The 27,235-nt window shown below is 37.6% G+C and overlaps 15 protein-coding genes across 15 annotated transcripts; 7 read left to right on the forward strand and 8 right to left on the reverse strand.

Annotated features, from left to right (window-relative positions):
• Window positions 1–370: 370 nt before the first annotated feature.
• TRM12 (Trm12p) lies at window positions 371–1,618 on the forward strand (the record flags this gene model as incomplete). The annotated part of the gene is made up of 1 exon (XM_062955275.1): window positions 371–1,618. One exon carries the CDS (start codon window positions 371–373, stop codon window positions 1,616–1,618), a length of 1,248 nt encoding a protein of 415 aa, XP_062811894.1.
• A 1,127-nt stretch (window positions 1,619–2,745) lies between these two features.
• Window positions 2,746–4,473, forward strand: CRZ1 (DNA-binding transcription factor; the record flags this gene model as incomplete). Its single annotated transcript, XM_062955276.1, has 1 exon — window positions 2,746–4,473. One exon carries the CDS (start codon window positions 2,746–2,748, stop codon window positions 4,471–4,473), a length of 1,728 nt encoding a protein of 575 aa, XP_062811895.1.
• Window positions 4,474–4,725: 252 nt separating this feature from the next.
• SAM50 (SAM complex subunit) lies at window positions 4,726–6,183 on the forward strand (the record flags this gene model as incomplete). Its single annotated transcript, XM_062955278.1, has 1 exon — window positions 4,726–6,183. The coding sequence occupies one exon, from the start codon at window positions 4,726–4,728 to the stop codon at window positions 6,181–6,183; it is 1,458 nt and encodes a 485-aa protein (XP_062811896.1).
• Window positions 6,184–6,225: 42 nt separating this feature from the next.
• Window positions 6,226–7,287, reverse strand: PRCAT00005222001 (phosphopantothenate--cysteine ligase; the record flags this gene model as incomplete). Its single annotated transcript, XM_062955279.1, has 1 exon — window positions 6,226–7,287. One exon carries the CDS (start codon window positions 7,285–7,287, stop codon window positions 6,226–6,228), a length of 1,062 nt encoding a protein of 353 aa, XP_062811897.1.
• A 1,389-nt stretch (window positions 7,288–8,676) lies between these two features.
• SSN8 (cyclin-dependent protein serine/threonine kinase regulator) lies at window positions 8,677–9,792 on the forward strand (the record flags this gene model as incomplete). Its single annotated transcript, XM_062955280.1, has 2 exons — window positions 8,677–8,854; window positions 8,912–9,792. The coding sequence occupies 2 exons, from the start codon at window positions 8,677–8,679 to the stop codon at window positions 9,790–9,792; spliced, it is 1,059 nt and encodes a 352-aa protein (XP_062811898.1).
• Window positions 9,793–10,105: 313 nt separating this feature from the next.
• Window positions 10,106–11,203, forward strand: LAC1 (Lac1p; the record flags this gene model as incomplete). Its single annotated transcript, XM_062955281.1, has 1 exon — window positions 10,106–11,203. The coding sequence occupies one exon, from the start codon at window positions 10,106–10,108 to the stop codon at window positions 11,201–11,203; it is 1,098 nt and encodes a 365-aa protein (XP_062811899.1).
• Window positions 11,204–11,381: 178 nt separating this feature from the next.
• On the reverse strand, window positions 11,382–12,695 carry AVT7 (Avt7p; the record flags this gene model as incomplete). The annotated part of the gene is made up of 1 exon (XM_062955282.1): window positions 11,382–12,695. The coding sequence occupies one exon, from the start codon at window positions 12,693–12,695 to the stop codon at window positions 11,382–11,384; it is 1,314 nt and encodes a 437-aa protein (XP_062811900.1).
• A 297-nt stretch (window positions 12,696–12,992) lies between these two features.
• Window positions 12,993–15,890, forward strand: KIP3 (tubulin-dependent ATPase; the record flags this gene model as incomplete). The annotated part of the gene is made up of 1 exon (XM_062955283.1): window positions 12,993–15,890. One exon carries the CDS (start codon window positions 12,993–12,995, stop codon window positions 15,888–15,890), a length of 2,898 nt encoding a protein of 965 aa, XP_062811901.1.
• Window positions 15,891–16,015: 125 nt separating this feature from the next.
• RCT1 (Rct1p) lies at window positions 16,016–16,744 on the reverse strand (the record flags this gene model as incomplete). The annotated part of the gene is made up of 1 exon (XM_062955284.1): window positions 16,016–16,744. One exon carries the CDS (start codon window positions 16,742–16,744, stop codon window positions 16,016–16,018), a length of 729 nt encoding a protein of 242 aa, XP_062811902.1.
• Window positions 16,745–16,847: 103 nt separating this feature from the next.
• Window positions 16,848–17,189, reverse strand: PRCAT00005229001 (uncharacterized protein; the record flags this gene model as incomplete). Its single annotated transcript, XM_062955285.1, has 1 exon — window positions 16,848–17,189. The coding sequence occupies one exon, from the start codon at window positions 17,187–17,189 to the stop codon at window positions 16,848–16,850; it is 342 nt and encodes a 113-aa protein (XP_062811903.1).
• A 113-nt stretch (window positions 17,190–17,302) lies between these two features.
• CHS4 (Chs4p) lies at window positions 17,303–19,234 on the reverse strand (the record flags this gene model as incomplete). Its single annotated transcript, XM_062955286.1, has 1 exon — window positions 17,303–19,234. One exon carries the CDS (start codon window positions 19,232–19,234, stop codon window positions 17,303–17,305), a length of 1,932 nt encoding a protein of 643 aa, XP_062811904.1.
• A 793-nt stretch (window positions 19,235–20,027) lies between these two features.
• On the reverse strand, window positions 20,028–20,756 carry PRCAT00005231001 (E2 ubiquitin-conjugating protein; the record flags this gene model as incomplete). Its single annotated transcript, XM_062955287.1, has 1 exon — window positions 20,028–20,756. The coding sequence occupies one exon, from the start codon at window positions 20,754–20,756 to the stop codon at window positions 20,028–20,030; it is 729 nt and encodes a 242-aa protein (XP_062811905.1).
• Window positions 20,757–21,052: 296 nt separating this feature from the next.
• Window positions 21,053–21,991, reverse strand: PRCAT00005232001 (class I SAM-dependent methyltransferase; the record flags this gene model as incomplete). The annotated part of the gene is made up of 1 exon (XM_062955289.1): window positions 21,053–21,991. One exon carries the CDS (start codon window positions 21,989–21,991, stop codon window positions 21,053–21,055), a length of 939 nt encoding a protein of 312 aa, XP_062811906.1.
• Window positions 21,992–22,098: 107 nt separating this feature from the next.
• MSU1 (Msu1p) lies at window positions 22,099–25,551 on the reverse strand (the record flags this gene model as incomplete). The annotated part of the gene is made up of 1 exon (XM_062955290.1): window positions 22,099–25,551. One exon carries the CDS (start codon window positions 25,549–25,551, stop codon window positions 22,099–22,101), a length of 3,453 nt encoding a protein of 1,150 aa, XP_062811907.1.
• A 626-nt stretch (window positions 25,552–26,177) lies between these two features.
• Window positions 26,178–26,525, forward strand: PRCAT00005234001 (uncharacterized protein; the record flags this gene model as incomplete). Its single annotated transcript, XM_062955291.1, has 1 exon — window positions 26,178–26,525. One exon carries the CDS (start codon window positions 26,178–26,180, stop codon window positions 26,523–26,525), a length of 348 nt encoding a protein of 115 aa, XP_062811908.1.
• Between the last annotated feature and the right edge of the window lie 710 nt (window positions 26,526–27,235).

The following is a 27,235-nucleotide window of genomic DNA, read 5'->3' on the forward strand; positions in this document are numbered from 1 at the left end:
AAATAATTGAATGCCTGGAGGATATTATGATAAGTCCTTAATGGCTGAAAAACTCTATATCAAATCTCTAATAAAACAGAAACAAAAAAAAAAAGAATGAGATATTACCAGCATTCAATTACGATATTACTCGTTCCCAAATGAGTTTTTCTGGTTGTTTTATCCCTAAATCGTGGAATAGTCCTTCGATTATCTTGTTTTGGTTAAGAAAAATGTTGAGTCTTAGATCGATCTTCTCGACGTTCATATGAGTGGATTTTACACGAGATTTTTCAGATTATGTAATAATCATCTTAAATAAAAGACTAACAGTTAAAAGATTCTATTGAGGGATAAAAAGGTAATAAGGGCAGTTCAGGGCTGATAGCTAATGGCAAGGACATACGTGGCCGTGGTGGTTTCAGACTCATCCAAAATAAAGCGTATCAAAACTCTCCTTGAACGTGAAAAATTACTAAATCGTAATAGAAAGATAAGAAAAACGGGCAGTTTGACATATGTCTTCTCTACGCTGACAGAATACGCTGCTTTGGAATCTATTTTAGGTAGTGAGGATGAATTTGACCTTGTTTTCTATTCAAGCGATGATCTGGCCAATGAGTCTAGTTTAACTACGATAACTAGAAGCTATTTGGCTGAGAGGAATGTAGCAGAAGATCGAATCAACCAATTATTGACATATGTGCCTAAAAAATGGAGTATATATCCACCTGTAGTCTTGCTCAATCCTGGAACATTTGATTCAAGCTTATGGGCGGAGCAATTCAATATGGGAATAGACAAACAGGACTTTTGTTGTACCATACTTTCCCACTGTTTCCCATCAGGAATCACTCACATTGCAATTAATATGCCCATAGCGGAAACGGATGTGATGAGAAGACCTATGCATATAATACCTTTTTCCGGTGACTTCGGACCTGAGCCTACTTTCGAAGAGCCTACGCAGCAAGACTTTAATGATGCGTTTTGGTGCAGTGTCATACAGAATGGCATTTACCAGACATGGGCCCCCAGGTACACAATGTTTTCTAGGGGAAACATTAAAGAGAAAAAGCGTATACTAGACAATTTCAAGTGCTTACAGGGCCAATACGTTGTGGATATGTATGCCGGCATAGGCTACTTTACTCTCTCTTATTTGGCAAATGGCGCAACCGTTTTCTGCTGGGAGATAAACCCCTGGTCAATCGAAGGTCTATCCAGAGGTTTGAAACACAATGGATACAAATACTTAGTCGTAAAACCAGAGGACGTTTTCAATGCATCTATTTTCTCTGAATCGGTTCAACTGGGTATAAAGGCTTTTCTCTTTCAAGAAAGTAATGAGAACGCATTATTAAGACTTTCGCAGCTTAATATTCCAATTAGTCATATAAACTTAGGTTTATTACCATCTTCAGAACAGTCTTGGGCTACATCTCGCTCGATCAGTCAAGTTATCTCGACTCTGAAGTCGTTGATTATACATATTCATGAAAATGCTCACGTAGATGATTTTGATTCAGTCAAAGATCGAGCCAGGCGAAGCTTCCCCGGTTTTCATCTTGAACATATAGAAAAGGTAAAGACCTACGCTCCCGATGTTTGGCATATTGTACTCGATATAGCAATATAGGACCCTATGCCTATGGTAGCCAAATTGTCTCCTCGAATAACATCTGCGTCGTATTCTAGAATAATCAATAGCTAATCTAGCGTGACTTTTCCGGTGAACTTTACTCAGCCATCATAATCTGTACGGCTCCCGTATTAGTCTAAAGCCTTGTTGACATAGATCATACGGCAGCTATTAGGTCGAGTGATGCCTTTAAGTCTACTGATACACATTTGGTCTAGATTCTTAACCATGTACCTGCTAGTGGTATTACCATGACTTTAGGATCGTTTCTCTATAGCTTTTGCGAGAATTACATAGCGAGCGCACAGCTCTTCTATAAAGATTAATTACACCGGATGAATATCTACTAGTGCTCTCCACAAGCGTAGCATATATCTTCAACTCTCTCGTGTACTCAGCGTCTCTCCAGTTCGTTCCCCATTTGTTCCCCGGCATGTCCCCAGACATTTATCTAAAGTAGCAATCTACATCCTACATCTTCATTACCCTTATAATCTCAAATAGCTAGAGTTACTTTACCCATTAACGTTCTTACCTATGCCTATATTGTATGGTAGAATATTGTGACTACATTCGCTTGGGTTTTCGAACATTTGGGGCCTATTGTCTTTATATTTGTTAGGATCTCCATCAAATGTTCGACGTTGGAGTCGAATTTCAAATGAGTTATTTACATAATAGAATATAGACCGTTTCTTTTCTTTTTTTTTTTTTCAATAGCTAAGAAGTCAGACATCTACTGAATATAGTTTGAGCGTGTTGTTATATTTATCCGGAGAACGATTGGAATACCAAGCGGCGGTTATACGAATTTTTGATAGATTATATTTAATCGTTCGTACATCCGGTTAGAAAGGTTGATTGTAGCACACAATAAGCTATAATTATTTGAGAAAACATAGCGACTAGAAGTATTTTTTATAAACAACATAAGTATAGTACCTGTTGACGGTAATCGGTCAGATAAACTTGCGGTCAGCAATAGCTAAATAAATACAGACCTGCCCACGAGATATATTACAGCTCTTAGTTGTTGAAACTGGGTCGGTGGGATAAAGACATAATATTCAATCGATACAACTGTACTAGGGGTTAATACAAAAACAAGACATCTGATTATCCAGATGTCTTCTATGCAAAGAAATATGGGGGAAGATGAGGAGTTATATGACATGTTCAATGACCTGCCTCAGTGGAAGTCTAGTGGAGCAGTAGACAGTGGTCCTAATGGGATAGGAAATTCTATGAATACTCCATCTTATGGATTGGCTAATCCTGGGGTCATGGGAGGTGTATATAACTATGAGCAAGATTTTACTAATGATAATCCGAATATTAAAGTCGACGAAGTAGGAGTCGATGGAATCGCTCGTTATGGTCAGTCGAGTGGAGCAAACTGGCCATCATTGAACAGCTCCAACTTGAGACAATTGGACTCCGCTAATGGGAACTCCTCAGAATTGTTAACACCTAATATGAACTTTAATGGTGACAATTTGTCACCTCAATCTTACGACCAGCTGCAACTTTTGGACCCGAAGTCGCCTAGCGTTCTTTCGAGCCATTCCTTATATTCTGACACCTCACTGCACCCTAGCAGTCCATTTTTGGATGCCATGTCTCATTTCAGTGGCAACTATTCAAACGTAGGAAACAACAACCCCTTGCCCGGTCAATATTTAGATCCAGAAACCAATATGTTCAATAATTTTGACAACGAACTAGCTTTGGGAAGCTCAATATCAAATACAAATTTAAATAAGTTTTTTGTGCAAGATCAGCAGCGTTCTCAGGTTCCTCAACAGTACAATGATCGACAATCAATGAATCAAGGCCTAGGTCCTAGCGTACTAAGTGCTGCAGAATTCGATCGGTTTGACAATTCTAATAGACTAACTGAAAATAACTTAATAAGTTACAACAATGCCATTCAGGAACAGCAAAAAGAAGTGACAATATCCATACAGACCCCTGAAGAAATTGCTGCTAAGGCTCCCTCGTTATTCAGCAACTCTTCAGCAAACTCGTCAGCACGTAATTCAATGCATCTAGGTAATGACCATCTAGCAAGAAATCAGGCAGCTTCAAATTCACTCGCGCCTAATTCCCAACATAATTATTCAAGTCCAGGTTCGGCTGTATCTGAACTGTACAATGATCATGCATTACTTAATCCTGATGAACTCCAGAGAATGAGGAGGGGGAGAAGAAGAAGTCATTCAAATAGACAGCATTCAAGATCAAGATCGAGATCAGCTTCAAAATCACCGAGCAGGAGTGAAGAGGACAGTGACGACGATGCACTTCCAAAAGTATCGTCTAGAGAAAAAATGCTCGAATTAGCGTCTCCAAATCAATCTTCCAAAAGAACCCAAAAGCATCCTTCAGTTTATGCATGTCATTTATGTGATAAACGATTCACCAGGCCTTACAACTTGAAGTCTCACTTACGGACTCATACCGATGAAAGGCCGTTCATATGTAATGTTTGTGGAAAAGCGTTTGCTAGGCAACATGATAGAAAGCGACATGAGGATTTACATACTGGCGAAAAGAAGTTCCAGTGTAAAGGATTTTTAAAAGATGGTACGCCATATGGCTGTGGCCGGAAATTTGCTAGGGCTGATGCTTTAAGGAGGCATTTTCAAACCGAAGCTGGCAAAGAATGTATACGTTTATTAGTTGAGGAGGATGAGAAAGATAAGACAAATGACCCTTCTCTGCCGAGAATCCCTTCAACAAGTCAAAGTGAGAACTCAAACAACGAATATTTGAGTCCCAGAAGTGCATTAATGGAGTCATCAGTTAGTTTAACGTCTGTGCCTCTGGTTGCAATTTCTCCTCCCGATTGATAAATATTTACTCAATTTGATTGGAACAATTTTTCATCTGAAATGACCTTCAAGGGTTTAAGTTCCAAAAAGTATCGTCTTATGTAATTTTGTATCTGTATTATAATGGCGGATTGTATAGACTTAATATGGGAAAACTTGATATTCCGATGTAGATCTCTTTTGTCCTGCATGTTTGCTCCAAAAAGTAGAGTTTTCAGCAGCTTAATAAAATACAATCACCAACTGTTCAATTGGAAAAAGGTTTCAAAGATGTCCTTGGAACATGAGGAGCTGTTCATGGATAGGCTCCCCAAGGGAGATATTCCCAAGTCGAAGGAAGAGAAGGAGTTCGAGAAAATTTTAAATGAAAAACTGGAGAAAATGACTGAGCGTAATAGGATGTATCTTGAAGATTTGTTCAAGGCACTGAGATCAACTCCGGTAAATATAAAAAACGCACAGGTGACAAATTCACAAGGCTTTAGAGATGGATTTGTATCCTCTCAATTAAATCCATTGTTGGGACTGAGATTGACTACTCTAGAGGAATTCTTAACCAACATCGAGTCGGTATCTAGAAATTTCACTAAATTAAATTTGGTTGAAAATATGGTTGTTTCGCTAAACAGCTTACCCAAAGGTCTTTTTGGTTCTAGAGATCCTACGTCTATTGACTTGGTTCCAGTATTTAACATCATACCTTCAAAAAAGTTTTATGCAAAGACTGGAACAAATATTGGTAATGGAGAAGGAGACGGATACATTCAATTTCAATTCAAAAATCTTTTTGGAGGAGCTGAAAACTTGATCTTCGATGCTATCACGGGAACAAAAACACAGTCTTCATATTTGGTGAACTATAACCAACCCATATTAAACAATGCCAATTACATCTTTGAAAACTCAGCATTCATGAATACGAGAAAAATGGACCATTTACAATCAGAAGCAAATGTTAAGGGGATTTCTACAAAACTCTATACTCAATTTGATAGCCCTGTTAATCATGAATTAGTATTCGAAAATTGCTGGAAGATACTCAGAAATATGAACTCAAGATCTACCGACGTTTTGAGCCAAGCAGGATCTAATATCAAGTCATCTTTAATTTATAACTGGAAGTTTGACAGTCGTGACAATCAACATTTGCCACTGAATGGATCTCTTTATAGATTGGGCTTAGAATATAATGGTTGGTTCAAGTTCAACAAATCACCTTTCATGAAAGTTGTCTTGGAATCTCAAAATACTATGAAATTGAACAAACATCACTCATTTATATTAACCAATAAATCTGGTCTTTTACTTCCTTTTAACGGCCAATCATATGTGCTTGATAGATTTTATGTTGGTGGACCTAATGATGTAAGATCGTTCTTGTTGAACGGAATTGGACCAAAACAGTACGGTTCCTCTGTTGGAGGCGACGTTTTTCTTAAAGGCGGGATATCATTAGTATCAAAATTCCCTAGAGTTAGCGAAGACTCCAATTTCAAGTTGCACAGTTTTATTAACTACGGAAAGTTGATACTGTACGACAAATCAAAAACAGCATTCGAGCTCGTAAGGCAGCTTACGTCCGAACACTCGGTTGGGTGCGGATTTGGTATTCTCTATAATCATCCAATGGCAAGATTCGAGTTGAATTTCGTTCTCCCAATTGCCATCCATGAAAGAGACGGTATCAGAAAAGGTCTACAGTACGGTATTGGGTTGACATTCTTGTAAATAGACTCATGCATTAATTTATTACTAATTTAAGCTTTCAATCTATGCAGCTTTGCCCTTTAAATGCTGCTCGATCCATCCTGAATGTAACTTTATAACCTTGGGTATAATCAAACTTTCAATTTCAACATCATCATCCTGTTCCTTGTCTGTCAATTTGATCCAAGTCTCAGGACCTTCAGGGGTGACAAATACGACTTCTTTTTTTCTTGTTTGCAATAAATTACCAATGACTAATTGATGTTGGTACCTTTCTAATGCACTCCTAGATTTTTTTATCAAGATAGATATATCGGTCTCCAATTTGAAAGAAACAATCATAGCAGACGGTGCCCAGCTATCAACTAGCCTTCTCAAGAATTTTGGAACTTGCTCTAAGTCAACTATAAGCTTCCCACTAGCCTGTGATTGGATCTTGTGCTGGGGCATCCTCGATTGTGGTAAGAAAAAGTCTGAGACAGCAGCAGCTAAATAAAACAAGGCCCTCGATTCCATTTTTTGCAATAATTCGGATATCAGTCTCAAAGTATACAAATATTGGTTCACGGTCGTAAACGGAGTCAACAAAAGTGATCTTGATTCTTTGGCCCTTTTGTATTTTCTGAAGAGTAAGAGCATCTCATCTGCAAATTCAGGATTAATCTCTACCTTATTGTCTCTTTCTGTCATGTAGTCCAAAAAACAATTAGTAGTGTGACTATAGTGACGAGAGTAAGGCAAAAGTGAAAATTCCCTATGCAAAAATATAACAGCATAATCATTCTCCAAGAAGTATTCCGCTGAAGTAGCACCTCTAGTACCGGCACTGAAATTGTCGATAAATCTAACTGTATTGTTTTCTAAGGGTACGGTAGTTCCTCCCGAAGTAACCAATACAACTCTTTTTCCCGTGGTATTTAGATGATAGTCAATGAAATCTTCAACTTCGTTCTCTAACTCTGGTAAATACGATGGTGGTTTATGAGAATTAAAGTAATAATCTTCATCAGATTCTTGGGCAATTGGGAAGTCTGGGATACTTCTGTCTATTGCTGTGTCCGCATCGGGATGGGATGTTCCAAAGGACTTCTTCCGTGGCGACATTGCAACGTTATTTGGCGTCATTTTTCGTGTATTCTTCTTGCTTCCTATAGCAAATCTTCCTTAGGAAAGTTTATACGATGATGCGAAGTCTATTTCGGCCCCAGCTGATGACACTAAGCTCCGAGAACTAATTTTGTACAAAGAGCAAGAAAGCAGAGTATTTCAATGACAAACCCTGTAGTATTCCTTGATGTGAGTATGAGTCCGATCAAATTCGTGTATCCAAACAGATAGCTAACTCTCTAAGGTATCCATTGGCAGTATGTATATTTAAAAGTCAACCCCACATAATGACCAAACTTTCATAGTAAAAGAACATGACTAACTCAATGGGTAGATAAGCTTGCAGGGCGAATAAAGATCGAGCTTTTTGCTGATCAATTGCCAAAGTATGTAATAGAATATTCCTCCATCGATTAAGGCTACCAATACTAACAGATTAGAACTGCTGAAAACTTCAGGCAGTTTTGCGTCGGAGAATACAAAGAAGATGGAAGACCAATAGGTTACAAGAACAGCAAGTTTCACCGTATCATTAAACGTTTTATGATCCAAGGAGGTGACTTTGTAAGAGGCAATGGCACAGGCTCGAAGACAATATTCGGTAGCGATAGTTTTGCTGACGAAGGCTTCATTTATGACCGTGAGTATGAAAAGAATTCAATTAAGATTAAGAGTTAGACTAACAAAACGCAGATACTCGTTATTCTGTCTCAATGGCTAATTCGGGTCCCAATACTAATGGATGCCAGTTTTTTATCTGTTGCAGAGAGAGTAGGCACTTGGATGGAAAACATGTGGTTTTTGGGAAAGTAATCGAGGGTTTCGATATAGTGGATCAGATAGAAAAATGCCGTGTTAATAGTCAGGATGAGCCGGTGGTCCCTGTGGTTATCAGTGAGTGTGGTGAGATGTGAAACGATTTGTCTTCTTGCTCGCTTTTTATTTGCACCTTCTATTACAATGTCGAAAGAGGAGCTCTCCACTTTAAACTTAAACTCTATGAATAGACCCAAGAGCTCTTTCTACCTCATTTCCTCTAATCTCCCTGTATAATTGCCCTCTGAGACCAATCTTCTAATCAGCCATGTTGGTTGATCAGGATCCCATCGCGAGCCATTTCAACTAAACCATATCGTATTTCAATGATAATACCTACTTATATATAATACATTCTTCTAGCTATAAATCTACAAGTCTCTTTTATTAGCTAATATCAATAGATTTTCATCAATTCCTGATACTTGGCATATCTATGTAATTATTGGCTCTCATTTATTCTCCTATCTATTGCGCTGCATAATTTCGAGAACTTGACATATCAATGATCATCTCTTTATGACTATTAAACTTATAAGAGACCAAAAACAAAGAAAACTTTAAACATTACTCCTAGAGAATCGAATCAATATGTCAGCGGATTTTTGGAACTCATCTCAGAGAACGAAATGGCAATTCAGTAAAGTTTCGTTGCTTGAAGCAAGAAGGCGAGTCCTGTTACTTGAGAAGAAAATGATTCAAAATGGACTCATTAAAGACTACCCAAATATAGTTTATGACTACAGCATGAGAATATATCTCCATAATCGTAAGTGACCTAAAAAACACTATCATACTTGAAGTATGTTTTACTAACAGAAAGTAGTACTTGTCAAATTTGGACGAAGGTTGAATATCAGACAAATCGCATTAGCTTCGGCAGAGATATATATGAGTAGATTTTTAACTCGAGTCCTGTTGAAAGAGATAAACATCTACTTGCTAGTTGCTTCCTGTCTTTACATTGCATGTAAAATCGAAGAGTGCCCTCAACATATACGACTCATAGTGTCAGAAGCAAGAAATCTATGGCCGGAGTATATCCCACATGACGTGACAAAGTTAGCAGAGTTTGAATTCTATCTTATCGAAGAGATGGACCTGTTTCTAATATTGCACCATCCTTACAGATCGTTACTACAAATCAGGGATTTTTTACTTGATAATCAATCTACTTACGGGTTTACGTTATCAGAAGATGAGCTTCAAAATTCGTGGTCTTTCATAAATGATAGCTACATCACTGATCTCCATCTTATATTCCCTCCTCATATAATTGCCGTCGCTGCAATTTATATTACTATCGTGCTAAAAAAGAGTCTCGCTTCTATTAGCAGCAAGGAGAATGGCGCATTGGTCTCCGATATATTGTCCATCGACGATAATGGTTCTGACAGTATGTCTCGAAGACACTCGTCAACGACAATGCATATGGATGATCTTATGGCGTTGGAAGCAAATCCCACTGCAAATAATGGCCTTTTCAATGACAAACAGTCGAATTCTTTGGGAACGGTCGATCAAAAGCTCAATGATAATGCAACTAAAGTCACAAACTTCATGAATTTTCTCGATCATTCCCATGTTAATTTAGATGAGGTGGTAGAAGCTGTTCAAGATCTTGTATCTCTATATGTTGCCTGGAGTCGCTACAATGAAAACTCTGTGAAAAAGGCTTTACAAAACATGTTATTAAATAGGCTGTAACTCAGGATTATCTGTTTATTCTACCGTTGATTTCGTCACATGGTATACTTCTTTTACGGAAATCTGATTTCTATTGTGCTCGTCACCAGCTTGATAGTGCTCCCCCAATATTTTGTTGATTTTCACGTGGTATCCTTTCTATAGGTGAAAAAAAAAAATTACAAAAAAAACAATCTGTCATTAAAGAAGATACTTCGATGAATTAACAAAACTCAGCAAAATATTGAGGTATTTGGGTTCTTAGAGGGATCGTTCGCAGTGAATTAGTAGTTATTTGGATTTGATAGGTTAAAAGAAACGTTCGCTTTAAAACATGTCAGTAGAGTCCGAAAATACCACAGCTAAATCAAATGCCCAACGGTCGCTGTCAGATAGTGATAGTAAATATCAGCAGTCATTTTTGGCACGAGTGGAACGGAATCAAATCTTCATATCGAGATCGCTCTTGTTAGGGCTCTATTTGGTTCATAATTTTATACCTATGGTGCTACCTTACACGTCTAAGTTTATCCATTTACAATATAAAATTGGGACTGATTTTAATGGAAACCCCTTATATGATATTGGGATTCATGACGCGTATTATGTGTTATACTGGGTCATCATGCTTACGTTTTTGAGATCTTTTCTAATGCAATCTATTTTTGGGCCGTTTGCGATGCATGCGTGTAATATAAGATCTAGAAAGGCTAAAGTCAGATTCGCCGAGCAAAGTTGGTCTTTTGTTTATTATACATTCTCGTTTATCTTTGGAGTTTACTTATACTGCAAATCTGACTATTTTCTCAATTTTGATCGAATCTACATTGGTTGGCCTCATTTTGAAATGAGCGCTTTATTCAAAATGTACTACCTTATTTCAATGGCATTCTGGATTCAACAAATTTTTGTGTTGAATGTTGAAAATAAGCGTAAAGATCATTATCAGATGTTCAGCCACCACATAATTACTTGTTTATTAATTGTGGGTTCGTATTATTATTATTACAATCGTATTGGTCATCTTATTTTGATGATCATGGATTCTGTCGACATCTTTTTGGCTGCAGCAAAGATGTTGAACTATGCAAATTACAGGAGATTGTGCGACTCGATGTTTGTCTTATTTTTAGTATCATGGATCGTATTAAGACATGGTCTTTACAATTACTTATTATATCATACTTGGAGTAAATCGGAAATTCTTATGGGAGATATGAAATGCGTTCCTGGTAAGGTCCAAAAGAGATGTTGGACCCAAGCTATAATTAATTCCTTCTTGTTCTTATTGGGAGGGTTACAGGTTATAACATTGGTGTGGATGTATTTAATCTTAAAAGTCGCATATAAAGTTGTCACGGGTAAGGGAGCAGAAGATGTTAGAAGCGATGATGATGATACAGACATAGAAGATTCGAAAGATGATAAATAGATAAGAAAGTAACAAATGCAAATTGCATGTGAAAACATATTTTATGGCATTGTATAGTATTGGCTAAATGTGGTGATATGAGCGACTTTCACTTTCAAAAACCATTTCAGAGTGAATTGCTTCTTCCTTCGATCTCAATATAAAAATATACTGGTATACGTTATAGTAGCTGTAAGATTCAAGATAAAAATAGCGAAGCGTAGAGACAAGTCATCATAACCACAAGTCCCCATATAACCAAAAACAAAGAGAGATATTTAAATGTACTTTCTAATGTTGATAATTCCGTCAGCTCAGATCCAATTAATTTGTATCCAAAAAGACCTGGTAAGGTGAACGAAATAGATGTGGACCCAGTCGCACCCACAATCGCTAATATGAAAGCAAATGACTTGACCGTGATTGCTAAAAAGTATCCTAAGAACAATAAAGATATAGTAATAACATTGAAGGACCGTTCAGAGAGCGGGATTACATATGCCACTTTCTGATGGTGTTCGTTATTTTGCTCTATATCGCTTTCCTGGGTTAATGGTGCTCTCTCTGGCTCTTGATAAAGCTTTCTTTGAAGCTGTGTTCTGCACCAAAAAACAATATTATTCACAGATATTCTGGCAGGATGAAGCATCAAAGGAAACGAAAATATCACCATAAAAATGATTGCCAATCTACCTAAAGTTGCTGTGAATGAATTGGGATACAGCAAGACGATATTGGCGTTGACATGATCACCGAAAGTCAAATAACCTGATAGTCCTACGATAATGAACAAGCCTGAGGAAACTGCAATTGCAAGTACTATAAGCTTTGTCAAACTTATCAACGTCTTGTCCTTAGCCTCATTTATAATTGAGAACATGTTCTGATGTCCTGTAAATGCTAGAACAATAATGGAAATTGTGCTGAAAACACCTGTTGCATTTGGAGGAAACAATGCCAATTTACTTTTATCGTCCCTTTGTATATCTCCAGCAATGAAATGACCTACGGTGAGCATCAGAACATATCCAATCGCAATCAATCCAAGTATCGAAGTGTATCTGAGGGAGTCTAAATTCTTCATGAACGAAAGTGGAACACATAACACAGCTGATGAGAGTGTCCAGAAAATTTTGTAACTAGATTCCGGTATAAATGGTACATCCTTCACTATTTTGGTCATTATGTCACCAACGAGCACTAGATATGAAATAGCACATCCAAAGCACTGTATAGCAATAGCGATATCGAACAAAACTGATAAAAGTGGGTAAGTAATGCAACATAAGTTGAAAAAGGACGCATTTCCCTTGGGGACATAAGCAGCAGTATAAGCCTGTAAAAACAACCCAAATCCTGATGTTGCGGCCGCCAATAGTATTATAAATGTACCAAATATTATTCCATCAGTAGAATACGCCAAAGGCATTGACAACATACCAGCTCCAATTATGGTCTTAATCAAGCTGATTGAAGATGATGTTGTAGATGCTCCTTCTTGTAGACTAGGCATATTCACTCAAGTTAAGATGTCTATATTATTATCTATACGATTCCACTTCTTTATAGCAGCCTACTATAACGTTTTTGAGAAGAAAACACCCAAGTAAAGTTGGTCTGTATATAATAAACGGTCTTTTTGGTGTTTATCGCGCTCTTGCTTTTGTTTATATTTAAGATAAAAAGTCGATCTGTAGTAAGATAATAGACGCCTAGAGGTAATTGCCAAAATAGTAAGCGGATAGTGATATACTGGCCACAAGAGTGTATTTAATTTGTATTTGAAAGACTCTTTGGCCAAAAAGCGGGCATGGAAAGCCATTCTGGCGGGCAAATATTCGCATTAGAGACTGAGATGATGTCTACCATGACCACAAGTACACCTATGGAAAGGACTATTGCGAATGAAGCGAACATAGGTCGAGTGAATACAGACAAAGTGGGCTCAAAGAATGGTGAGAGCAAGAAGTCGTCTATCACAGTGGCCGTTAGGGTGAGACCTTTCACAACAGAAGAAGAGAGCAAATTGATAGTCAACGAAGAAGATGCATTGTTCTTAGGAGGCGGATCTTTCAGTGTAAATACAACGTCAAATACGCATTATAAGAAATCCATCATGATGCCCAAGGGTATACGAAAGATTATTGACGTTGTTGATGATAAGATGCTTATATTTGATCCACTGGAAACCAATCCGCTTACAAAGATGCAAAGGAATGCATTTCCCAACACCAAACCAACCGCTAGGATAAGGGAACATCGTTTTGTATTTGACAAGCTTTTCGATGTTCAAGCATCTCAAGAAGATGTATATCGTGATACTACAAGGCCCTTGTTAGATTGTGTTCTCGAAGGATTCAATGCTACTGTCTTTGCTTACGGTGCTACGGGTTGTGGAAAGACTCATACAATTCTGGGGACACCTGCTAGTCCTGGTGTTATATTTTTAACGATGAAAGAGCTTTACGAGCGTATTGAAGAATTGAGAGATACTAAATCTATTGACGTTAGTTTATCTTTTTTGGAAATATACAATGAGACCATACGTGATTTATTAAAACCAGAGACAGAGTTCAAGAAGCTTGTGCTCAGAGAAGACTCCAAGAATCATATATCAGTTTCTAATCTTCTGTCTCGGAGCCCACAATCGGTTGAAGAGGTCATGGAATTGATACTTCAAGGAAACCAGAATAGAACCTGCTCACCCACCGAAGCGAATGCAACTTCATCTAGATCTCATGCAGTATTGCAAATAAATGTCACTCAAAAGAACAGAACTGCTGATGTTACTGAAACAACTACATTTGCAACTTTATCAATCATAGATTTAGCTGGAAGTGAGCGTGCTGCTGCAACGAAAAATAGGGGAGCAAGGCTCAACGAAGGTGCTAATATCAACAAATCATTACTTGCGCTAGGAAATTGTATAAATGCATTATGTGATCCCAGAAGAAGGAATCATATACCCTATAGGGACTCTAAATTAACAAGGTTGCTCAAATTTTCATTGGGAGGGAATTGCAAAACAGTTATGATTGTTTGTATTTCTGCCCTGTCGCAGCATTACGATGAAACCCTCAACACATTGAAATATGCTGACAGAGCCAAAGAAATCAAAACAAAACTCATTAAAAATCAGCATAACTTGGACCGTCATGTTGGCTCTTACTTAAAGATGATAACAGAACAAAGGCAAGAAATTGCTGAATTAAGAGAACGAGAGCTGAGAGTAATTGAACTGACCTTGAATAAACAAAAGATAGTGGAGTCAAAAAATCTAAATTTGATTTTAGATAATATTGAATCTATAAAGGCTTCATTGGCAAAGCAAAACCAGGATAAATGGAGAAAATTTTTTATGTTAGCAAAGCGGAAATTATTACTCATGCAAAAGATTGAGTCTGAAACATTACTAAGTGGTCTCTATAAAGGGTTACAAGATAAAAGAAATATTCTCGGAGCAGAGGATATGATGAATCTACTTGAGCAAATTGTTTCAAAGGCTAATTCTCAAATTAAGGACTTGGAGGAGCAATATTCTAGCCCAAGTGAAATTGATTTTATTCTCAATGAATCCTCGCAGCAAACTTTGAAGAAATTAAAAGAATATGATGGCTGGTCAGAATTTCACACTTTAGTGTTTGAAAAGTTGGTATCTACGCTTGTTCAATCATTGGAAAGAGAAGTTCTTTTTAATTCTTCTGTACTTTTTGACTATCTTGTAAGTGAGCTTAATGAATTTAGCTATTTGGCAAAACATTCTGCTGATCTTTTGAGTGACTTTCTAATGAAAGATAAAGAGAACATAGATGAAAAATACAACGTGAAACCGTTAATAAATAAACTAACGAAATCGCTTGAACTTATCGTTAATGGGGAATATGATGCCGCAATCGAAAAGCATACTACTTCCTTCATGCAAAGAAAATTAGAGCAAGAGCTCCGGGGTGTTAATCATAGTCATAATGGTATTCCAAGTAACAGCAATGGTAACTCTGCATCTGCATTGCAAAAGGCTAGAGATTCTAAGAGAGGTCCCTTATCTCCATTGAGATCATCACCACCTCGTAACTTTAAGAAAACTATCACTAAAAAGCCTATCGCTCCTAAACTTTCGCCCTTTAAACTTAAACAATCTAAGAAAGTTCGATGGGATGTTCCCAATAATGATTCTACAATTGGAGAAAGTGATTACAGTATGGATGACAACACTTCGAATAATAACACCTTATTAAAAAGCGATCAAGAAGACGATTCTCCGTTTACAAACAGCATTCTTACTAAAGCAGTTTTTCAGGACGACTTAGACTTAAAGTTTGACCCATCACTTAACTCTCCCCCTGTAAAAGATGCTTCTAGAAATTTGGGTAAATCAAATAGTGACAGCATCCAGACTGGTAGGATTAAGCACAGGCAACCATTTATGAATAGGAGATTATCAGTTAACCTTGGAGATCAGAATCATGAGTCGCTATCTAAATTGCCTTTACTCAACAAACAGGCTAGCACAAAAATAATCAACGAAGACTCAACCTCATCCCCTTCGACTTTAGATGACAATTCGGCGCCTCCATATATGCCGAGTCCTTCTCCTTCCAAAATGCGATTCAACACTTTAGGTGCTCCTTCAAGAGTCATATCGAAATTCAGTGTTCTGAACAATAATGATAGAGACATAGAGAGTAATGGATCCGATAAAGTTGAGTAGCCTAATTGTTAAATCTGTATAACTACATCTTCTGCATTTACACTTGTATATTCATTTCATTAAAAAGCAAGTATATCATGATAAAATAATTTGCAGTAAGTTTCATTTAGTAAGTGAGGATTGAATTACCAACGGCCACCTCCATTGTTTCCGCCATAACCACCATTGCCTCCTCCATTACCCCAGCCTTCATTTCTACCTCCTCCGAAGTTATCTCTTCCTCCTCCGAAGTTGTCTCTACCTCCTCCGAAGCCACCTCCACCAAAGCCTTCGTTTCTTCCTCCAAAATCATTTCTTCCTCCTCCAAAATCATTTCTACCACCACCGTAATCATTTCTACCACCGCCGTGGCCTTCATGGCGTCCGCCACCGTAGCCTCCGCCACCTTGTCCACCGTAATTGTCTCTCCTATCGTCATTTCCCATAAGGTTTCCAAGGAAACCACCACCCCCACCACTATGTCTACCTTCATTTCCATAGTCATCTCTTCTGTTATTGTTGTTGTTACCTAAGAGATTGCCCATGAGGCCACCACTACCTCCACCATTGTGATTTCCACCCTGATTGTGTCCTTCAACATAGTTTCCTATTTTGTTTCCTGCAACTGCTCCTGCAAGAGCACCTCCAATTTTACCTAAGGTTGAATGACCCCCAGACATACGATCACCTCCGTAGGCTCCAGCAGCTCCTCCGATAACTGAAGAAAGAAGACCTCTTTCACCAGCCTCGCCTTCTTGTTGTTGCTGCTGAGGCTGCTGTTGCTGGTATTGCTGCTGTTGCTGCTGTTGCTGTTGCTGCTCAGATCCTTGGTATCTGTTTTGATCTCCTGATGAATAAAAATCGTTTGCTGACATTCTGAAGTAATTCTTGTCAATTGGGATTAATTTGTCTATAATACAGATTGTTCTACTTATATATCAGCCCCAATTGCGTCGAATCCCCAGGTCCACCTGTCCATTAGGGTTCCTGCATTTCGACAAAATCAAGATGAGATTTCAAAGCAATTACCTTTTTGAGAGCCAAACCTTCTTGAACAGGATCTTCGGCCGAAGACAAAACAACGTAAATTAGTGACAAGTGATCAAATGGATCACCATAAGCTACTAGTGACTCTATAGTTACTGGTGGATGTGAGCTTATATCTACTTCTGTTGTTCTGGTCGTCTTTGATCTTATGCTGATGCAATTATTTACGCGCATCGATTCGTGAGGCTCGCACAAGCTGAAACAAGGCTTATTGGAACAGTCATTCGGAAGAAGCAATATGAAATCGGCTACAGTATCAGTATTTCTCATCATGCACGATTGTGTATATTAAACAAGAACCTGTATGGATACAAACAATAGTGTTGTATACCACGAAAAAGGTACTACGATAATACACGAGGAAGAACTATAGATGGTACTGCATATCACATTATTACACACTCTTTCTCTTGGGATGAAGCTTTTGTTTTGGACAGTTGTGGCAGCGATTGTGAAGAAAAATTGCCAAAGGATTTCTTTTTGAGCTTCTTTTGCAACCCTGAAACTAATTCTTTATCATTGATTCTTGATAGAGATCTCTCATCACCATTTTCTGCTGCCTTTTTGTACCAAACTTGAGCTTCATTAGTATCTTTGGAACAACCGATTCCTTTGTCGTAGAAGTTTGCCAACGCATATTGAGCCTTTGGTAGCCCACAGGCAGCAGCTCTCCTTGCCCATTCAAATGCTTCGTTATCATCTTTTGGCAAGAATGGGTCGTTGCCAACGAGATACCATGCACACATTGCCAACATTGAATCAGGGTCCCCTCCAAGAGCGGCCTGAGTGTAGTAGTGAATTGAAAGATTAGAGTCTTGGGGCACAACTTCCCCAATTTCATAAAATTTCCCTAAGAGGGCCGCTGCTTGGACATGACCAAGAGCTGCCGCTTGTGAATACAACTCAAGTGAATACTTCTTATCGGGAATGACAATATCTTCGAAACCATCGAAATATATTTTTCCTAATTCATATGGTGCCGCCGCAGTTAACTCATTAGCAACATTAGATGCTCTAGTGAGCCACTTTATACCCATTTTCTTAGTAGTAATATTAGACGTTAAGCCCATTCTGCTGTGAAAGGAGTATACTCCTAACTTATACATTGCGGCAGGGTGATTTTTAGATGCAGCCATTTTTAAAAATTCTACTGCCTTTCTAGCATCTCTTCCGGTTCCGAGACCTTCTTCATAACAGTATGATGTCCTATATGCCGATTCAACATGACCGTGCTTAGCTGCTGCTAGAAATAAAGCGAAAGCATCCCTATTGTCAACTTTTCCCAAAGCCCCGGAACTATAAGCATCAGCCAAAAGATATTGAGCATCGATATATCCCTTGTCCGATAAACGTCTTAAGTAATGAACAGCTTCTTTGATTAATGACTGTTTTAATCTTTTATCTGAAACTTCAATGCTATCTGTAGAAGCATCAAGAGAATTTGAAGACAACGACTTCAAGTGTGATTTTTTAAACTTCTCTGTCGCCAAAGATAATGACGATTGGCTTTTCTCTTTATCGGACGTTGTCTTTTTTGGCGAATCCAATGAGGATGCGTTACTAGTTGTTGATGAAGTCGTTGCAATTGGCTCATTTGCGTCCAATAATAATGCTGTTTGTAACATATACTGTGCATACTGGAATAAAACCATTGGATCGCTTGACTTTTTAGCATTTTTTCTATAAAGCTCGATGGTTTTAATCCTTGGTAAAAGATGTGTTGCATTTGAACCCAAGTACTGTTGAATTAAATTTTGATTAAAATCTACTATACTTGAGTTATCTGATTTTTCGTAGAAGAAAGAAGATGCCGATGAAACAGACCTGTTATGACCAAGCTTAGCTAAGGTAGGATTCTTAGGATTTGTGGAATTTCCCTCTGACTTATTCACTCCGTCTTGAACGCTTGGGTGACTAAGGTTTAAATTTGTGACCGACGAAGCAGCTGACATAGGATTCGATGAAGGAGAAACCACATTTGGTTCTCTCGAATTAAATGTCGGCGAACTAAGGTCAGAATCTCTTGATATAAACTTAGGGGATCTTATGTCCGACAGCAAAAGTGGATATGGTGCTCCAAGATTATCGTTTCTTAAAACGTTATTCACCGCAATATTGTTATTTGTAAAGTGACCTGAATCTTCTAGTGGAGAATGATACGTGGTCGATGGCCCTGACTTGTCAACTCGTGGACTGCTGTCGCTGTTAAAATTTCCTGCTTCTTCTAAGGGCTTGTCTTCGAAACTACTCCCAGATGAATTGTTGTCCACCGGGTATGGAGCGTTCGTTGCCTTCTGACGATACGGATGATTACTCATATTCAACGTCTCCATAAAATCTACGTGGTGTCCCAGTTGTGTAGACTATCTATCCCCCCTATATCGATTCTGTGGTAGGAACTTCAACAAAAGAACACGTCCGCTTTAAATTCTTATTGTTGTTTGATCAGATCAGATGTATTTCTTCTTCCACCAGAGCAAAAAAAAAAAAAATTAAATTTAACGAATCCCTTCACCAAAAAGAGTTTATTGCCACTCTCAAATCTATTGATTTCGACTTATATAAGAAGTCTTAGCTTCGGTTAAGTTAAATTATCGTATGTCAACACTATGGCTCCGAGAATCTTTAAAAAAAGAAACAGGAAAAAAAAATAAAAACACGAAATACTCGCCTATAGAAGGTTCCATCAAATCTTGCAGTAAAATTCCGCTCTCTAAGAATTGCCAAATATCAAAATAAATATGAAGAAGTGAGGCTTATCTGAGAAGTTGTGACTCTTTGGAAGGAATACTTACTTATATTAGATATCTAGTCATAGTATCGTTTAAGGGAGTACTTGTATTTAATCTTGGTAAGTTAGTTACTTGGCTGCATATTGTACTTGGCTCCTTGGCCCTAAAATGCTTCAATAAGGAATGAAGTGAGCACTGATATATTAAAGTGGGAGAAAAATTGCTTTATTCACGGTTTTAGTGGAACAGGTGGAATGTGCCAGTTTATTCTGTTATAAACGTTCGTTTTCACGTTATATGATAGCTATCTACATACTACTAGGTGATTAATAATCTAGTTAGTGGATGACGAAGGATAGGAGCGCCACAAACGTCAAAATCAACCATGTCTAAGAAAACTGAAATATGCGGCTATGAAGGCTGCTACAACAACCCCAAACAATGTGAATCTCTGCAACAGGAAACTTGTACCTTCAGCCTCGTCATCAACGAGAAGTCGTGCCCTATCTTCCGGGTCTAAAAGTTCCATTTGGTCTTTGAGATTAATGGGTTTTTCGGGTTCACGGCTTTGGGTTGCAGCCATCTCTGCTTCTTTCTTGAGCTTTGCTTCGCGTACATCTATCTTATTTTGATCTGTGAGCTCCGGAAACTGTCTCTTAAATCTGGGGTTTTCTGTAATGTTCCACTCTTTACTATCTCTTGCAAGTCTTTTCTTTACGCTGTCGCTAGTAGTTATAGATCCTGTAGTGCTCTCGTCTCCTGTCATGAAACTCAAAAGTCCCGTTAAGATAGTGGAAACACTCCACGCAGGGTTCCAAGTATCTGGGTGATAATCAGATATCGATAGGCATAACCTTGTATTACAAGCAAATCTTCCATTTGGTGTCAGCATGGAGATTGATGGCGGCTTAAAAGGATATTCTTTTGGAAATCTCAAGACTCCATGGTATTGCCCACCTTCAAATGGAGTGTTCGGAGGTCCTGTAATCACATAATGCCACTCAAGAATGTTTTCTTCATTCGGTTTACCCATTACCAAAGGTGGAGGATTCGCCGTGAGCGCCTTATACTCTTTGTTCAACCTTTTCTGCGCCTGTCTCGAAGCCATTTAAGTATCTTTTATTTTATATCAGCACCCCTAGATCCAGAAGTAAAAAGAAAAAAGAATAGCTTTTTATCGATAATCTATTCAAAATAAAAAAAGTAGGTAAATATTACAGCTGTATATTCTAATCAGCCGACTTTATTAATATGGGTTCTGGATTCCCTTGGATATATACGGATGTTTTTAAGTAGTTGCCAGGTTTGGAGATGAGTCCTCAATTTTGTTGGTCCAATCTTAGTCACATGACTTTTGATAACGATATCAAGGTCGGAGATTGCTAAGAACATTATACATCGAGACTATGGCTTTTGACCGACCGCTAAAATTAAGCTAACATCAACAAGGTATAAATCCTCTCCGACCTTACCTTTTTTGGTCTTCAACTGGCCTTCTTGAAGCTTTTCTATGGTACTTCTCGGCAAGTGGTTTTCTATAAACGATTTTTGCTGCCAGATTCTAACTCTTGTCTCTCTTGCGCTGGATACGTTCTCTAATCCGCAATAACTTCTTAATGTTTCATTCATAGTAGATACCTTTAAGCCACCCATATGACGCACTGCACTCTGAGGATTACTTGTGGGTTTTTCGACGTCTTCATTATAAAAATCAACGATAAAAATCCATCCTCCTGGCTTCAAAAAAGTAACCAATTTCTTGGTTACCTCTTTGTAATTGTCGATATGATGGTACGAAATAGTGCATGTTATAACATCATACTTGTTCTCAAGCTTGGAAAGCTTTTCCGATATGTTAGGATCAAGAATATCATACAAATAGGCATGCAATGATACATTTGGAACTGTATTTGAACTGGCCCTTTCTTCAAACCTCTTCAAGAAGTGGGGATTAATATCAATGCCTTCAATTTCAGTACTTTTCTCTTGAGACTGAAAGTACGGTGCTAATCTTTGGGCAAACAATCCAGTTCCACAAGCAAAATCAAGCATCTTTATCCCTGGTTTAAAAACAGTGTTGGGATACTCTTTGGAATAAACAGTGGGGTTTGGTACAATGCTTTCAATTGATGAGGATGATTCACTACCTAGTTCCTTTTCAATAACTTGTGCGCTTTCTTCTTCAGTCTTACGTTCCTTTCTCCTCACATCGTATGCAAGAAGAATTTTTGCAAATACCAAGTTTAACAATTGGGTTGACTCTCTGAAATCATACTCGTTTGCTACATCAGCATTGAATGACTGGATGTTAGCGTTAATGGCATTTTTGTGTTCTTCTGTCATTACTCTTCAATAGCTCTCTTCAAGTCTAATCTTTATTTATTACGAGAAATGCGTAAGAATACATATATACATTTTTCACTTTAACTATTTACAATATATTAGAATCTTCATTGTTTAAACTCGAAGGTTAATTCATCTTCGATAAAATCTATTTTGGTAATCCTCAATTTGTCAGAATCCAATATTGATCCAATTTTGATCTTTCCTAGGTTGAAGGCTTCAATAAAGTCTGATGTATTCTCTAACTTAGCTCTCAAATTATTGAATCCTAGTACATCTACCGATACAGGTCCAAACTTAGGGCTGCTCTTAATAAGTAATTTGAATTGGATTGGGTCTTTAACTTTGCCTCCGTTCAATAGCTTACAGTAGGTCCTTAAAAATATCCCCTCCCAAAATTTATCAGACAACAGTTGCATCTTTTTATTGATCATTTCATGACTTTGTAATTGAGTAGCAATAAATTCCAATTGATAGCCGTCGAAAGATTTCTGTTTATTCAAGTATTCTTCAAACATCCAATGGTTCACCATATCCACAAATCGCCTTAAAGGTGAAGTTACTGTCGCATAACTCTCTAATCCCAATGATTCATGCTTTTTCAGTACCGTTCCCAATTTTGCTCCCGTCAACACAGATATTATTTGACTCACTTGCTCCACCGATAAATCTGTTCCTTTCTGGTATATTCCTCTACACAACTTCGTAATTTCATCTGTTATTGTCTTATTTAACTGCATTTGTTGACTTCTGTAGATCACAGGTATCCCATTTGTTTTTGCAAAGATTGAAGCTGCGAAATTTGCAAAAATCATAAAATGCGATACTAACATCTGTGACAAAGAGTCATGGCCCTGATCCTGATTATTGAGTATTTTGATAGTTTTAGGATTATCACCATCTAGGCGTATTTCATAAGAGGAATCTGTTTTACAAAATTGTTCATTTGTATCAGCGGTTGATGTATCACTATATTCAACAACGATTGAAGACTTAGAAGAATTCATCTCTAATCCATTTCCAACCATTATTCTTGCATCATTAAGAATAGTTGCGATATTAAACAATTTGAAAAGATTAGTTACATCCTCATCTGCAGAGCGACGCTTAAACTTCGAAATATTTTCGGAGTCACTTAATAACTCATTCACTTTAGCGTACGTGAAGTTTTGAGGAAACTTCTTCGCCACGCCTAGTTTTATCCTTGCCGATTCCTTAATTTGCTTAACAATCAGTTTTGATAAAGAAACTTCAGGCTTATAATCTTTATTATGATTCTTCCTCAGGATATAGGAGTCAATTGCATCCTTGTCTAATTCATATTGAATTACGAAGGTTCTGGTTGGATATCCATCCACACCAAGACCTGCTAACTGTGATATCAAATTCGGGAGCATCATTGTCGGACCTTCGGGCAAATATACAGTCGACCCTTTTGAAAGGGCGATTTGGCTTATTATAGATGTAGGCCGCATATATGAAGTAGGGTGTGCTATGTGAACTGACACAACATATTTTCCCTCTGCTGTATGCAATGAGATTCCATCATCTATTTCATGTGCAGACTCTGAGTCAATACAGTATATTGGAATATTAGTGAAGTCCTCTCTAGTTCCTTGAAAAGGATCAGACGGAAAGAAGTCTGTTGGAAGCAGTGTTTCTCGATGAGATATGGGATTCTCGAAAGAACCGAGCATCAAAGGAACATCTCCGTCACAAACAGTATCTCCCACTGGAAGCTTTTCTATGTCCTTCCTAGAATAATTACTATCCAAGTAATTGTAGTATTCATATCGCATTTGATTCATTGTTGAAATTGCTGGAGTTTGTGATCTATAACTCCAACAAATGGGATTATGAATTGCGCCATTTTTGTTATCAAGTGTTTGAAGAATTTCATAAGCTCTGGCCATTGAGTACTCATATGAGTACGCGGGCATGTTTTTGAATTGAGTAGTAGAGCTTTTATCTATCAATCTAATTATGTCCACTAAAAGTGTTTCAATCTCCGGATCGTTTTCAAAATTTCCTGCAACGTAACCTTTAAAGAGGTGAATTATTTCATCATAGTATTTTGTTGATTCACTTTCCAGTTTCTCGTTCATCTTTTTTATGACAAAATTTGCAAAATGGTCTTTACCTTTGTCAAATTTGAGATACTTTACCATCTCTGAAAGGAAGGGAATATTTCTTGCCGGCAAAACACTTACGCTCAAGGGTGGATCACTTTTATTTCTTTGATTAATAATCCATGATCTCGGTTGTTTTTTTAATGATAATACAAGAGCCAAATACGATGCAATAGGATGATTTTCAAAAACGAATACGGATCCAGATTCCCTCGATGGAACGACTGCACCGATTTCAGAAGTTGTAATATCTTGGGCAAACTCTTTGCTAAGACTCTCGTTGAGAAATTTATAATCCTCTAAACTAAGTTTCTTATTCAGGAGAGGTAGCTCAATCATGTCAAGAAACAGTAAAAGTTGGAATATTGAATAATCTTTTGGCGAATCTAAAGTATCGTTATTCAAATCAAATTGTAAAACCTTATGCAATATTTCTAATTTTTTGGATATTTCAGGTAATTCTTCAAAAACTTTAAGAGATAATTGGACTAAACCCTTGCTGTAAAGCTGCCTTGCTTTGATTGGAACCACGTATGTATTGACATTTGAGTTTGTGAGAAGCTGTGAGGATGCCTGAGCAACTATCAAATCACTTTCAACGTCAGGGTTTCCTTTTTGACCCTCAACATTAAAATTTTCAGGAGTCTCATTCAGAGTCCTGAGCTCTTTTGGCAATGCATCATTTGATCTTGAGAAACTAGAATCAGAAACACCAATGGGTGCAATATTCATGTGCTTTCTCTCAAGTTGGACAAATGTTTGGATTATGGCAGTGTACTTCGAAGGTACAACTCCAGGTACTCTAAGTTTTATTAGCAGCTTTGGCCCGAATACTATCTCGCCTTCATTATTGATGAAAGTATATGAATTTGAGCTGAGTGAAGTAGGACAGGCAACTATAAGAAACAAGTTACTCGAGTCTTCATGTAGAGCAACTAAATCACCTATTCGAATTGGTTCATTCGCTTTTATAGATGATATGGTAGCATTTTCAAAAGCTTCAAGAAGCGCCTTTTCAACTTCTGCCTCTTTGCTCCCTTTTTTAACCTGAAATCTTTGGTCTTTCGAAATGACACTTTCAAATGTACTAAGCCAATTTTTCGAAGCAATATCAAATCTTTTCATAGTTCTATCCAATGTGTCATTCAAGATGCTTGAATACAATGTCTTATTATCTAATAATAAATTTAATGACGTATTAGCTGGGTCAAAAAAAGTAGAACTATTGGCTTTCTTTTTTTGAAGAAGATCCTTTGTAGCTTTTAAGCCATCACCCAGGTTTGTAACCTTAATTCCAGATCTTTTGTTGACATTATTTTGGTCGTTTAAATCCTTTCTAAGTTTTGCGATATAGCTTTCAGGACGTTTGTTCGAATGCAGCGAAAGACATCGGCGAATCCTATTGTAGCTACACCTCTTCAAGTGTGACATTAATTTTTATTGCTACAAATTAAATATAGATTCGGATCAAGAGAGATTCACTAAATTTATTTTTTGCGATGTTTAGGCGGAAAAAATAAGAGTTCAATACTGCAGTCAGAAACAAAGAGCTTTAATGACAAATCCTAAATTAGTACCACCTGATACATAATTAGCTTTACTTAAGGCATCAAAAAGAGAAATATGAGCTATTTGAGGATATGATAAAAGCAACAGACAGATTTCATGACTTTGACTGATCTGTTATTCAAAGTCACGTGACTAGAATATCGCGATAATATTAGATCCTGCGTGCCTCATAGCGAAGCCTTATAAGACAATTTTCACCAACTATATCCCCATTTTAATCTTTGGATCGATACACGTACAGGGGTACTATTACCACGTCGAAATCTAAATAAATGAACACAGAATAGTAGCTATTCGCGGATCTATTTAGCTTTCATCTTTTCAAGAAGCCTGCATGCTTTCTCAATCCATGTATACGGTTATTTTGACTCTTGAATCTGAAAGCAACGCTGCAACTTGTGAGGTTCATAGGGAGTTCTAAATAGTTATTTGAAAAGGTTACTATTGTACTTTTGTGATTCTAATGAATACTTGACTACTCTAATCTTATGTATAGTGTGCTACTACCTAGAATCCCAGTAGAATGTAATCTTCTACTATTGGGAAATCTCGTGCTTATATACTTTGGCAACGGTCTTCACATTGTGCAAGCATTATCTTCAAGAATTTTTCTCATCTCCAGCATTCACCTGTTTAGATTTTGCAATATTAAAACAATCTATTACCTTGCAATGATAGATTCAGGTGCAGAGAGTAACTTCATACAAACAAAAATAGTGAAGCAATTAAATTCAAAGCTACAAAAATGTGACATAGTGGAAATTATTACGACAGGAGATAATACTTGTAATGTTAATTATAAAGTCTCAGTCACAGCCCATCTCGCAAAACACTAAGAGCAGTATACGTGGGGTTGCAGCCGAATTTCGAGTCGATTTGTTTTGGCTGCAAATGTTATCACATTTTGAAAGTATATTTTCTTCCATACATCTACGAAGGATTTGGCTTTACCCTAGGAAGCGAGGCTGAATTAGAGGTCAGCCACCTAGCATCCAACGAATCTGGTGAAACTTTGTTTTCTCCTGGACGACTAATTTGATGAGTCTTTTGGGCGTGATGATTGAACCACAAATCTTTCTGGAAATGTAGACACTAGAAGTTAGATACTATCAAATGTCAGCATTCGATTGCAGTCATGCTTGCAAACTCAACTGATCTAATTTCGCATCACTTATCACATCATGTAGTCTCGTGAGTATATGTTGGCAAATAGCATCCGTTAGCCAAAAGTTACCGTATACAGACTGACTTATCGAAGCCCTCTCACTTGCTATTATTAGCATAGCTATTAATAACTGTGCAGCTGTGTAGCTGTACTATCAGAACCCTTTCATTATGCTATTAATAGCAGTAAGAAGGTTCTTCTAGTCACAAAAGAACCTTTATGGTGTCATCTTGAAGTTGATATTATCTATGTACAGGATAAAAGTCCGCGATGACCGCTTGGCTCTTGAGTTCTCATTAAGTCCGCTCACACCGCATAAAAGAGCTTCATGTTTCCCACCCAGATGGTTGATTATAAATTCTGTACCAGCTTTGCCGATGT

This window comes from Priceomyces carsonii (assembly GCF_900007245.1).
Source record: "Priceomyces carsonii strain CBS4050 genome assembly, scaffold: Debaryomyces_carsonii_scaffold_6, whole genome shotgun sequence".
In the NCBI taxonomy this organism is placed as follows: Eukaryota; Fungi; Ascomycota; class Pichiomycetes; order Serinales; family Debaryomycetaceae; genus Priceomyces; species Priceomyces carsonii.